At 48.1% G+C, this 12,885-nt stretch overlaps 1 protein-coding gene and 1 long non-coding RNA gene across 2 annotated transcripts; both read left to right on the top strand.

The window, feature by feature from the left end:
- The first annotated feature begins 417 nt into the window (after positions 1 to 417).
- LOC124028118 (transportin-2-like) lies at positions 418 to 9,402 on the top strand. The gene is made up of 8 exons (XM_046340269.1): positions 418 to 536; positions 752 to 850; positions 1,103 to 1,198; positions 2,304 to 2,379; positions 2,486 to 2,585; positions 5,723 to 5,797; positions 6,538 to 6,669; positions 9,206 to 9,402. The coding sequence occupies exons 1-7, from the start codon at positions 455 to 457 to the stop codon at positions 6,643 to 6,645; spliced, it is 636 nt and encodes a 211-aa protein (XP_046196225.1). The 5' UTR covers positions 418 to 454; the 3' UTR covers positions 6,646 to 6,669; positions 9,206 to 9,402.
- Positions 9,403 to 9,464: 62 nt separating this feature from the next.
- LOC124028117 lies at positions 9,465 to 12,228 on the top strand. The gene is made up of 2 exons (XR_006837552.1): positions 9,465 to 9,758; positions 9,858 to 12,228. It is a non-coding gene; the product is annotated as an uncharacterized LOC124028117 (long non-coding RNA).
- The last annotated feature ends 657 nt before the right edge of the window (positions 12,229 to 12,885 follow it).

The following is a 12,885-nucleotide window of genomic DNA, read 5'->3' as shown; positions in this document are numbered from 1 at the left end:
TGCAGGCCAGTCAGTCCAGTAGAATAAAGAACACATAATGTCAGTTTAATGTCACTCAGCTGGGCCTCATAAGTAATACAACTGATGTTTATTACCAGTGGATCATATAGTTCTGAAACGGTCTGAGTAGAACAGCAGGGTGACTCAACCACAGCCAGTATGCAGTGAGAATGTACTGGGCCTGTAGTCTACTGTACAACCCCATTACTACAGAGCTGGTTGAATTGGTTCATGTTGCGGAGGCTCATGTTTAAGTCATGTTTAGAATAATACAATAATCTGACTGGTAGAACTCCTGATGTTCACTGAGGTTTGGGATCCACTGGTCCATCTAGTGTGTGTGTGTGTGTGTGTGTGTGGTAACAGACCCTGGCTCTATTTGATTGTATATAACCATTTTGTGTCATATATAGACAATGTAGTTAACACACACATTCTATATCTCCAGGACACCATGCCAGAGGTGAGACAGAGCTCCTTCGCCCTGCTGGGGGATCTGACCAAGGCCTGCTTCCCTCACGTCAAACCCTGCATCGGTAATGACCTATACGATCTCTCCCTTCATCTCTCTCTTCTTTTCCTACTAACTGTGTAACTACCAGTCTATCATACTCCTTATGTTATCTATCGTCCTCCCTTTCTCTTCCCCTTGGCTTTCTCTCTGTGTGTGTGTGTGTGTGTGTGTGTGTGTGTGTGTGTGTGTGTGTGTGTGTGTGTGTGTGTGTGTGTGTGTGTGTGTGTGTGTGTCCAGCTGAGTTCATGCCTATTCTAGGGACCAACCTGAACCCAGAGTTCATCTCTGTGTGTAACAACGCTACCTGGGCCATTGGAGAGATCTGCATGCAGATGGGTGAGTCTTTCTGCATGTAGGTGTGTGAGTCTTTCTGCATGTAGGTGTGTGCACGGAGATGATATGTACATGTGAGAGATGATCATGTTTTTTTAAAGAATTTTGTTCTTTAACTAACAAAGCAATTGTCAGTTTCGATGCTGCCAGCATGAGTTATCTTAATGATATATTTCTCTGCTTTGATTCTTTCCCTGTCTCTGTCTCCATCTCTGTCTCCATCTGTCTCCATCTCTGTCTCCCATCTGTCTGTAGGTGTCGAGATGCAGCCCTATGTGTCTCTGGTTCTGAACCAGCTGGTAGAGATCATCAACAGACCCAACACACCCAAGACCTTGCTGGAGAACACTGGTACACACAGATGCTGAACACACACACCGACACACAGATGAACACACACACCGACACACAGATGCTGAACACACACACCGACACACAGATGCTGAACACACACACAGACACACAGATGCTGAACACACACACAGACACACAGATGCTGAACACACACACAGACACACAGATGCTGAACACACACACAGACACACAGATGCTGAACACACACACAGACACACAGATGCTGAACACACACACAGACACACAGATGCTGAACACACACACACACACAGATGCTGAACACACACACAGATGCTGAACACACACACACAGACACACAGATGCTGAACACACACACACAGACACACAGATGCTGAACACACACACACAGACACACAGATGCTGAACACACACACACAGACACACAGATGCTGAACACACACACACAGACACACAGATGCTGAACACACACACAGACACACAGATGCTGAACACACACACACAGACACACAGATGCTGAACACACACACAGACACACAGATGCTGAACACACACACAGACACACAGATGCTGAACACACACACAGATGCTGAACACACACACAGACACACAGATGCTGAACACACACACACAGACACACAGATGCTGAACACACACACACAGACGCTGAACACACACACACACAGACACACAGATGCTGAACACACACACAGACACACAGATGCTGAACACACACACACACAGACACACAGATGCTGAACACACACACACAGACACACAGATGCTGAACACACACACACAGACACACAGATGCTGAACACACACACACAGACACACAGATGCTGAACACACACACACAGACACACAGATGCTGAACACACACACACAGACACACAGATGCTGAACACACACACAGACACACAGATGCTGAACACACACACAATCATTGGGTTTGTTTGACATTGCAGCCGATGCATTTTGGGTAAACTGTGACTGACTGACTCATCTCCAAATAATAATGAGCCGTTATTTATGATACGAACATCAGCGACGTCAAACCAGCTCTTGATTTTTAGTTGGGTGTGTTGTACACATGAGTGAGGCTCCTCCCATCTTCTTCCAGCCATTACGATTGGTCGCCTGGGCTACGTGTGTCCTCAGGAGGTGGCTCCGATGCTCCAGCAGTTCATCAGACCGTGGTGAGTCTGTCACACATCTGATGTCACATCTAGTCCTTCACCTCGCTGATCATTATCAACATGTTTAGATTGCCTGGTTTGTGACGCGGTGGTGTGTGTGTGACAGGTGTACGTCCCTACGGAACATCCGTGACAACGAGGAGAAAGACTCCGCCTTCAGAGGGATCTGCATGATGATTGGCGTAAACCCTGGGGGAGTGGTCCAGGTAAGAGGAAGGCAGATGGATGGTGATTGGAGTAAACCCTGGGGGAGTGGTCCAGGTCAGAGGAAGGCAGATGGATGGTGATTGGAGTAAACCCTGGGGGAGTGGTCCAGGTCAGAGGAAGGCAGATCGGGAGGACAGGTACAGGGGCCCGTCCGGTCCTCTCCTAGTTGGGCCTGTCCTCTCCTAGTTGGGCCTGTCCTCTCCTAGTTGGGCCTGTCCTCTCCTAGTTGGGCCTGTCCTCTCCTAGTTTGGCCAGTGTGGGCGCTCAACCGATGTTAGGTTACTATGGTGACTATAGGTTAGGTTACCATGGTGAGCGAGCGTTGTTCCTTCGTATTTCCAATAAGTACTGATGACCCATTTTTATTGGTCTCTGCCTGCAAATCTTCCTCCTAAAAGCTAGGCTGTATCCTACAGAACCAGGCCGTATCCTACAGAACTAGGCCGTATCCTACAGAACCAGGCCGTATCCTACAGAACTAGGCCGTATCCTACAGAACCAGGCCGTATCCTACAGAACCAGGCCGTATCCTACAGAACCAGGCCGTATCCTACAGAACCAGGCCGTATCCTACAGAACCAGGCCGTATCCTACAGAACCAGGCCGTATCCTACAGAACCAGGCCGTATCCTACAGAACCAGGCTGTATCCTACAGAACTAGGCCGTATCCTACAGAACTAGGCTGTATCCTACAGAACCAGGCCGTATCCTACAGAACCAGGCCGTATCCTACAGAACCAGGCCGTATCCTACAGAACCAGGCCGTATCCTACAGAACCAGGCCGTATCCTACAGAACCAGGCCGTATCCTACAGAACTAGGCCGTATCCTACAGAACTAGGCCGTATCCTACAGAACCAGGCCGTATCCTACAGAACTAGGCCGTATCCTACAGAACTAGGCCGTATCCTACAGAACTAGGCCGTATCCTACAGAACTAGGCCGTATCCTACAGAACTAGGCCGTATCCTACAGAACCAGGCCGTATCCTACAGAACCAGGCCGTATCCTACAGAACCAGGCCGTATCCTACAGAACTACTCAGAACTAGACTGTATCCTACAAAACTAGACTGTATCCTACAAAACTAGACTGTATCCTACAAAACTAGACTGTATCCTACAAAACTAGACTGTATCCTACAAAACTACTCAGAACTAGGCCGTATCCTGCAGAACTAGGCCGTATCCTGCAGAACTAGGCCGTATCCTGCAGAACTAGGCTGTATCCTGCAGAACTACTCAGAACTAGACTGTATCCTACAAAACTAGACTGTATCCTACAAAACTAGACTGTATCCTACAAAACTAGACTGTATCCTACAAAACTAGACTGTATCCTACAAAACTAGACTGTATCCTACAAAACTAGACTGTATCCTACAAAACTAGACTGTATCCTACAAAACTAGACTGTATCCTACAAAACTAGACTGTATCCTACAAAACTAGACTGTATCCTACAAAACTAGACTGTATCCTACAAAACTAGACTGTATCCTACAAAACTACTCAGAACTAGGCCGTATCCTGCAGAACTAGGCCGTATCCTGCAGAACTAGGCCGTATCCTACAGAACTAGGCCGTATCCTGCAGAACTAGGCCGTATCCTGCAGAACTAGGCCGTATCCTGCAGAACTAGGCCGTATCCTGCAGAACTAGGCCGTATCCTGCAGAACTAGGCCGTATCCTGCAGAACTAGGCCGTATCCTACAGAACTAGGCTGTATCCTACAGAACTAGGCCGTATCCTACAGAACTAGGCCGTATCCTGCAGAACTAGGCTGTATCCTACAGAACTAGGCTGTATCCTACAGAACTAGGCTGTATCCTACAGAACTAGGCTGTATCCTACAGAACTAGGCCGTATCCTACAGAACTAGGCCGTATCCTGCAGAACTAGGCCGTATCCTGCAGAACTAGGCCGTATCCTGCAGAACTAGGCCGTATCCTACAGAACTAGGCCGTATCCTACAGAACTAGGCCGTATCCTACAGAACTAGACCGTATCCTACAGAACTAGACCGTATCCTACAGAACTAGGCTGTATCCTACCGAACTAGGCTGTATCCTACAGAACTAGGCAGAACTAGGCTGTATCCTACAGAACTTGGCAGAACGTGTTGCTGTCATCATTCTGTTTTTATTTAACCTTTTATTTAACTCGGCAAGTCGGTTAAGAACAACTTGTTATTTACGATGACGACCCACCTGTTCTCGCTGCTTCCTGTTCAGTGTCTCACCGGTGAGATCAGATGTGTGTGGTGTCAGTTAGAGGAGGTTATAGGCTGGTCATGGGGGGGAGGAGAATGGGGCACTTCTCTCTCTAAGGAAATGTACTTCCTACATTTAGGCTATAGTTTACTACACAGCCCAGAAATAAATATTGATCACCTATATGTCTCCGTCTGAAAATCGTCCGTCTCCTTAAAGGTAGGCTGTAAAAATAACTCAAGAGAAGGTCTATCCAACTCCGTTCTTTTCAAACGACATCTAACACATTGATGTAGCCCGGTAATACAGACAGGCTAATACAGACAGGCTAATACAGACAGGCTAATACAGACAGGCTAATACAGACAGGCTAATACAGACAGGCTAATACAGACAGGCTAATACAGACAGGCTAATACAGACAGGCTAATACAGACAGGCTAATACAGACAGGCTAATACAGACAGGCTAATACAGACAGGCTAATACAGACAGGCTAATACAGACAGGCTAATACAGACAGGCTAATACAGACAGGCTAATACAGACAGGCTAATACAGACAGGCTAATACAGACCGGCTAATACAGACCGGCTAATACAGACCGGCTAATACAGACCGGCTAATACAGACCGGCTAATAGAATGGGCCAGGTGACCGTCTCTGGTCAGTTAACCTGTTGAATTTGTTTTGGTCTGGTTGGTATTGCCTGTCGGGTGCTTAAGTTGCTTGCAACCATGTCTGGCAAGTGAGCTGCGTCACACACCTAGAATCACATCGTAGCACTGCGGTTGGGTTTGGGACCAGGTGTTGGGAGTCAGACAGGAAGTCGGCAGCAGGCGTTGTGGTGTGAAGAGGGCAGACCTCTACATGGAGACACGGTCCTTCTGTAGGTTGAAATGACAGAATGTGTCTCTCTGCAGGACTTCATCTTCTTCTGTGATGCCGTGGCGTCCTGGGTCAGCCCTAAAGACGACCTGAGAGACATGTTCTACAAGGTGTGTGGAGGACACAACGCTCTGTCCCAGAAGGCACCTGGTTCCCTTGATCGGCACGTCTGTAGTGTACAGTGGAAGGGAGAGGCCGTTTAGGACACATCCTGGGAAAAGCTTTGCTTGGCCCAGATCAGTGTGTGTGTCTCAGTGTGTGTGTGTCTCTCAGTGTGTGTGTGTGTGTGTGTGTGTGTGTGTGTGTGTGTGTGTGTGTGTGTGTGTGTGTGTGTGTGTTTCTCTCAGTGTGTGTGTGTGTGTTTCTCTCAGTGTGTGTGTGTTTCTCTCAGTGTGTGTGTGTGTTTCTCTCAGTGTGTGTGTGTTTCTCTCAGTGTGTGTGTGTGTCTCTCAGTGTGTGTGTGTCTCTCAGTGTGTGTGTCTCTCAGTGTGTGCGTCTCTGTGTGTGTGTGCGCGTGTGTCTCTCTGTGTGTGTGTGCGTGTGTGTCTCTCTGTGTGTGTGTGTGCGCGTGTGTCTCTGTGTGTGTGTGTGTGCGCGTGTGTCTCTCAGTGTGTGTGCGCGTGTGTCTCTCAGTGTGTGTGTGCGCGTGTGTCTCTCAGTGTGTGTGCGCGTGTGTCTCTCAGTGTGTGTGTGCGCGTGTGTCTCTCAGTGTGTGTGAGTGTGTGTGTGTGTGTAGACTGTATGATAGTGGGATGTTAACCATAATAGTAGAGAATTATTTCAGACATAGTTTCTGTTGTCATTTCTTTGTTGAGGAGTCAAAGTATTTTCTCTCTTTCCTCCCTCCCAGATCCTCCATGGTTTTAAGGACCAGGTAGGAGAGGAGAACTGGCAGCAGTTCTCAGAACAGTTTCCCCCCCAGCTGAAGGAGAGACTGTCTGCCTGCTACGCTGTGTAGAAACCCCCCCTAACCTAACATCAGGTACACACTCGCTTTAAATAGGACCATTCCAATGTTAATTCTGTCACACTGTTCTGGGACACTGTGAAGTCCATGGAGAACAAGAGCACCTCCTCCCAGCTGCCCACTGCACTGAGGCTAGGTAACACGGTCTCCACCGATAAATCCATGATTATCGAAAACTTCAATAAGCACTTCTCAACGGCTGGCCATGCCTTCCGCCTGGCTACTCCAACCTCGGCCAACAGCTCTGCCCCCCCCCCCCCCCCCGCAGCTCCTCGCCCAAGCCTCTCCAGGTTCTCCTTTACCCAAATCCAGATAGCAGATGTTCTGAAAGAGCTGCAAAACCTGGACCCGTACAAATCAGCTGGGCTTGACAATCTGGACCCTCTATTTCTGAAACTATCTGCCGCCATTTTCGCAACCCCTATTACCAGCCTGTTCAACCTCTCTTTCATATCGTCTGAGATCCCCAAGGATTGGAAAGCTGCCGCAGTCATCCCCTCTTCAAAGGGGAGACACCCTGGACCCAAACTGTTATAGACCTATATCCATCCTGCCCTGCCTATCTAAGGTCTTCGAAAGCCAAGTCAACAAACAGGTCACTGACCATCTCGAATCCCACCGTACCTTCTCCTCTGTGCAATCTGGTTTCCGAGCCGGTCACGGGTGCACCTCAGCTACACTCAAGGTACTAAACGATATCATAACCGCCATCAATAAAAGACAGTACTGTGCAGCCGTCTTCATCGACCTCGCCAAGGCTTTCGACTCTGTCAATCACCATATTCTTATCGGCAGACTCAATAGCCTCGGTTTTTCGGATGACTGCCTTGCCTGGTTCACCAATTACTTTGCAGACAGAGTTCAGTGTGTCAAATCGGAGGGCATGCTGTCCGGTCCTCTGTCAGTCTCTATGGGGGTACCTCAGGGTTCAATTCTCAGGCCGACTCTTTTCTCTGTATATATCAATGATGTTGCTCTTGCTACGGGCGATTCCCTGGTCCACCTCTACGCAGACGACACCATTCTATATACTTTTGGCCCGTCATTGGACACTGTGCTATCTAACCTCCAAACGAGCTTCAATGCCACACAGCACTCCTTCCGTGGCCTCCAACTGCTCTTAAACGCGAGTAAAACCAAATGCATGCTTTTCAACCGTTCGCTGCCTGCACCCGCACGCCCGACTAGCATCACCACCCTGGATGGTTCCAACCTAGAATATGTGGACATCTATAAGTACCTAGGTGTCTGGCTAGACTGCAAACTCTCCTTCCAGACTCACATCAAACATCTCCAATCGAAAATCAAATCAAGAGTCGGCTTTCTATTCCGCAACAAAGCCTCCTTCACTCACGCCGCCAAGCTTACCCTAGTAAAACTGACTATCCTACCGATCCTCTACTTCGGCGATGTCATCTACAAAATGGCTTCCAACACTCTGCATCCAGTTTGCTGAGTAGTCTATCACAGTGCCATCCGTTTTGTCACTAAAGGACCTTATACCACCCACCACTGCGACTTGTATGCTCTAGTCGGCTGGCCCTCACTACATATTCGTCGCCAGACCCACTGGCTCCAGGTCATCTACAAGTCCATGCTAGGTAAAGCTCCGCCTTATCTCAGTTCACTGGTCACGATGGCAACACCCATCCGTAGAACGCGCTCCAGCAGGTGTATCTCACTGATCATCCCTAAAGCCAACACCTCATTTGGCCACCTTTCGTTCCAGTACTCTGCTGCCTGTGACTGGAACGAACTGCAAAAATGTCTCCCTCAACAACTTCAAACATCAGCTATCTGAGCAGCTAACCGATCGCTGCAGCTGTACATAGTCTATTGGTAAATAGCCCACCCATTTTCACCTACCTCATCCCCATACTGTTTTTATTTATTTACTCCTCTGCTCTTTTGCACACCAATATCTCTACCTGTACATGACCATCTGATCATTTATCACTCCAGTGTTAATCTGCAAAATTGTATTATTCGCCTTCATGCCTTTTGCACACATTGTATATAGACTGCCCATTTTTTTCTGTGTTATTGACTTGTTAATTGTTTACTCCATGTGTAACTCTGTTGTCTGTTCACACTGCTATGCTTTATTTTGGCCAGGTCGCAGTTGCAAATGAGAACTTGTTCTCAACTAGCCTACCTGGTTAAATAAAGGTGAAATAAAAATAAAATAAAAATAAACACTTTTAGATGGCACTTCCTGGTTGTGATCTTTCTGGCTATTTCCCTCTTTCCCTCTCTCTCCCTCCTCCCTCCCTCCCTCCCCCTCCCTCCCTCCCTCCCTCCCTCCCTCCCTCCCTCCCTCCCTCCCTCCCTCCCTCCCTCCCTCCCTCCCTCCCCCTCCTCTCCCCCTCGCTCTCCCCCTCGCTCTCCCCCTCGCTCTCCCCCTCGCTCTCCCCCTCGCTCCCCCCTCGCTCCCCCTCGCTCTCCCCCTCGCTCTCCCCCTCGCTCTCCCCCTCGCTCTCCCCCTCGCTCTCCCCCTCTTTCTCCCCCTCACTCCCCCTCCCTCTCCCCCTCACTCTCCCTCCCTCTCCAGGTGAGCCAGTAGTAGAGGAGGAAGGTGAAAAGGAATCTCATCCATCTGTGTTAATGCCCTGAACTGATCTGGGAGGAGAGGGACCCATCACGCCATTGGCCGCTCCCCCTGACAGACGGCCCCCACGCCCTATGTATTTCTCCATAGCGGGAGGGTGGGCGGGACTTGGGGAGGGACAGGGGGACACCTCTAGATTAAAGATTAAGGGGACCCAACCAACACAGAGAAACCAACTAAGGTAGGGACAGATAGAGGGGGTACCTACATTCAGAAGGAAAAGGTTCCAACGCAGAAACAGGTAGGGACAGATAGAGAATGAAGAGTGAGGGAAAGAGGGGTAGGTAGAGGCCAGCTAGACTACAGTAGAGATGGGTAGGTAGAGGCCAGCTAGACTACAGTAGAGATGGGTAGGTAGGGGCCAGCTAGACTGCAGTAGAGATGGGTAGGTAGAGGCCAGCTAGACTGCAGTAGAGAGGGGTAGGTAGAGAGACCAGCTAGACTGCAGTAGAGAGGGGTAGGTAGGGGCCAGCTAGACTGCAGTAGAGAGGGGTAGGTAGGTAGAGGCCAGCTAGACTGCAGTAGAGATGGGTAGGTAGAGGCCAGCTAGACTACAGTAGAGAGGGGTAGAGGCCAGCTAGGTAGAGATGGGTAGGTAGAGGCCAGCTAGACTACAGTAGAGATGGGTAGGTAGAGGCCAGCTAGACTACAGTAGAGATGGGTAGGTAGAGGCCAGCTAGACTACAGTAGAGAGGGGTAGGTAGAGGCCAGCTAGACTACAGTAGAGATGGGTAGGTAGAGGCCAGCTAGACTAAAAAATCCACCACACAGAGAGCCATAGACAGAGAGACTGACAGGCACTCCCACAGTAAGACACACACACTTGCAATACATAGAGCTTTGTGTAGATGGCGCTGTTACACTAGTCAGACTCCGACACTACCAGTAAGGGATTAACAGTCAGTGAGGGACAGGCAGCGTGTTGGGGACAGACAGGTAGGTGTCTAGTCTCTGTTTAGCTGTTTTTTTCCGGGGTAAAGGATCTTCTATATGAATGAATATTCCTCCTGTTGTTACTCGATCACTGGTTCACTGCTGATCTCTCCTCCACCAAGCATGTTTTGGTTTCTGTCCTTTCCCTAAGGAATGCTTTCTTCATATAACTATCATGAGAGAATTCTCATGTTCTCTTCTAGATAGCCGGGGGATAACTAACCTCTTAGTTCATACGAGTCATCATTATAAGAGGGAGAGAAATAGGGCTTAAATAATACCTGTTATTCTTACGTAAAGTTAGGAAACTACGGATCACAGTCTCTCGCCTCTAGTTGTACCTGTTTGTGTGTCGTGTCTGAGTTTGTTTACCTATTGTTTACCCTACATGACACTGTTGATTGTTTTAATAAGGTAACGATTTAACACTTGACTCCTCCCACCCTATTGTCCTCCACCTGTAAACTCTGGCCAACTGTGTGTGTGTGTTGCCATAGTGATATCTTGAGGAAAGAGATTAAACCCAGAATTGTTTATCCTGATAACGTGTTACAAGAGGTCCATATTTTGTTGCTTTTTGTTTATTATTTTTTTTATTTGCTGCTACTGTTTTTTTTAGTTTCCATGGTGAGCTTAAATGAACACAAACAAAACATTTGTTTATTTTTAGTTTTGTGGTTTTGCACTTTTAATTTTTTATTTTTGTATTAAGGATTTTTTTAAACTTAAAGGACATCTGAATTCTACCGTCCGTGTTCTATTGTCTCTTACTTACTGGGAAAACAAAAGCTCTATTGTCTCTTACTTACTGGGAAAACAAAAGCTCTGTCTCTTACTTACTGGGAAAACAAAAGCTCTATTGTCTCTTACTTACTGGGAAAACAAAAGCTCTATTGTCTCTTACTAACTGGGAAAACAAAAGTAGGAATACGAAAATGGCAGAAAGTTAGTGAAACTGCGAGTAATCCGCACTTTTACAGCGACTGACTGTGTACGTTTGTATTTTCTAGGGAGAAGAGGTTGTAGCTGGAACTAGCCTACGGTGTGTGTGTGAGAATAGTGTTGTTATCCTTAACTTGTCTTCACTTTGTTCCAAGATAAGAGCACAATGTCCCTCCAACAGGACAGCGGAGCAATGACTCATACAGACAGACGGCAACATCCTCCGTCCCAAATGCCACTCTATTCCCTATATATATATTCCTCATAGAGCTCTGGTCAAAAGTAGTGCATTTTAAAGGGAATGTTGCCGTTTTGTACGCAGGCACAGACACTATCATAGAGTTGGATAGAGGGTGCACATGAACAGAAACGATTATTGAACATGTGCCCTCTAGCCAACTTTATGTACAGCATAGACAGCTGTGAGGTTGTCAGCAGTTTGAGGCCAGGATTCAATCCGATCGGCCCAGCACCTTTTAAAGGCAATGTTCCCACGTTCGTGGAGACCTCATTCACGGTAAACGCTGCTTCTGTCAGCTCAATTGGAAATGACCTTTAAATGTCATGAGTCAGATCTAATGAGGATTTGAATGAATCCCAGCCTTAGTGTCATTAAAGGGGACGTTCAGTATTTTGGCCTTTGGCTTTTAAAGTTACCTGGCTTTAAAAAAAAAAAAAAAAGAAATCGAACCAGGAACTTCAGTTTCTCCTGAACCATTGAATACTTTCAGGATGAGGAACAATCTAACATTAAGTTGTAAAATCCTGAACTTCCCCTTTAATATCCATATTATCTCAGTTTCAGTGAATTTGGACACATTTTGCACAGATGTATAGATGACTGACTGACCAGGACTGTGATCATAGAAGCGATAAACTAATCAATGTACCATTCAACAAAGACGATCTACATCTCGCCCATTCTTCTATCTCTATTTCTATCAGTTTAGATTTTAGCTTTTTGTATCCATTTAAATTGATTTAAAGATGTTTTTTTTTGTCAGGTTTCAATGTTCTGTAGTAGATCGTTTTGGACTCGTTATGATATTGTGATGACTTAATTGGTTCATTAATAAATGCAATCAAGTGTCTTTAGTAAATGAGGGCTCTAACTTATTTACTAACTTATAGAACTTACGGCTTATTGAGGGAAGAAAGAGGGAGGAACAGGGGAGGGAGGGAAGACTGAGGGGGAGGAACAGGGGAGGGAGGGAAGACTGAGGGGGAGGGAGGGAAGACTGAGGGGAGGGAGGGAAGACTGAGGGGAGGGAGGGAAGACTGAGGGGAGGGAGGGAAGACTGAGGGGAGGGAGGGAAGACTGAGGGGGAGGGAGGGAAGACTGAGGGGGGAGGGAAGACTGGGGAGGGAGGGAAGACTGGGGGGAGGAACAGGGGAGGGAGGGAGGGAAGACTGGGGGGGAGGAACAGGGGAGGGAGGGAAGACTGGGGGGAGGAACAGGGTGGGAGGGAGGGAAGACTGGGGGGAGGAACAGGGGAGGGAGGGAGGGAAGACTGAGGGGAGGAACAGGGGAGGGAGGGAGGAAAGACTGAGGGGGGGAACAGGGGAGGGAGGGAGGGAAGACTGAGGGGGAGGAACAGGGGAGGGAGGGAGGGAAGACTGAGGGGGAGGAACAGGGGAGGGAGGGAGGGAAGACTGAGGGGGAGGAACAGGGGAGGGAGGGAGGGAAGACTGAGGGGGAGGAACAGGGGAGGGAGGGAGGGAAGACTGAGGGGGAGGAACAGGGGAGG

This window comes from Oncorhynchus gorbuscha, unplaced genomic scaffold, assembly GCF_021184085.1.
Source record: "Oncorhynchus gorbuscha isolate QuinsamMale2020 ecotype Even-year unplaced genomic scaffold, OgorEven_v1.0 Un_scaffold_3786, whole genome shotgun sequence".
Lineage (NCBI taxonomy): Eukaryota > Metazoa > Chordata > Actinopteri > Salmoniformes > Salmonidae > Oncorhynchus > Oncorhynchus gorbuscha.
The sequence above is the reverse complement of the archived record's forward strand: the minus strand, read 5'-3'. Positions and strand labels throughout refer to the sequence as shown.

Coding starts and splice junctions, on each gene's coding strand:
- LOC124028118 (XM_046340269.1), top strand. CDS start 455: ATGCCAGAGGTGAGACAGAGCTCCTTCGCCCTGCTGGGGGATCTGACC. Junction 851..1,102: donor AGAGATCTGCATGCAGATGG/GTGAGTCTTTCT, acceptor ATCTGTCTGTAG/GTGTCGAGATGCAGCCCTAT. Junction 5,798..6,537: donor TGAGAGACATGTTCTACAAG/GTGTGTGGAGGA, acceptor CCTCCCTCCCAG/ATCCTCCATGGTTTTAAGGA.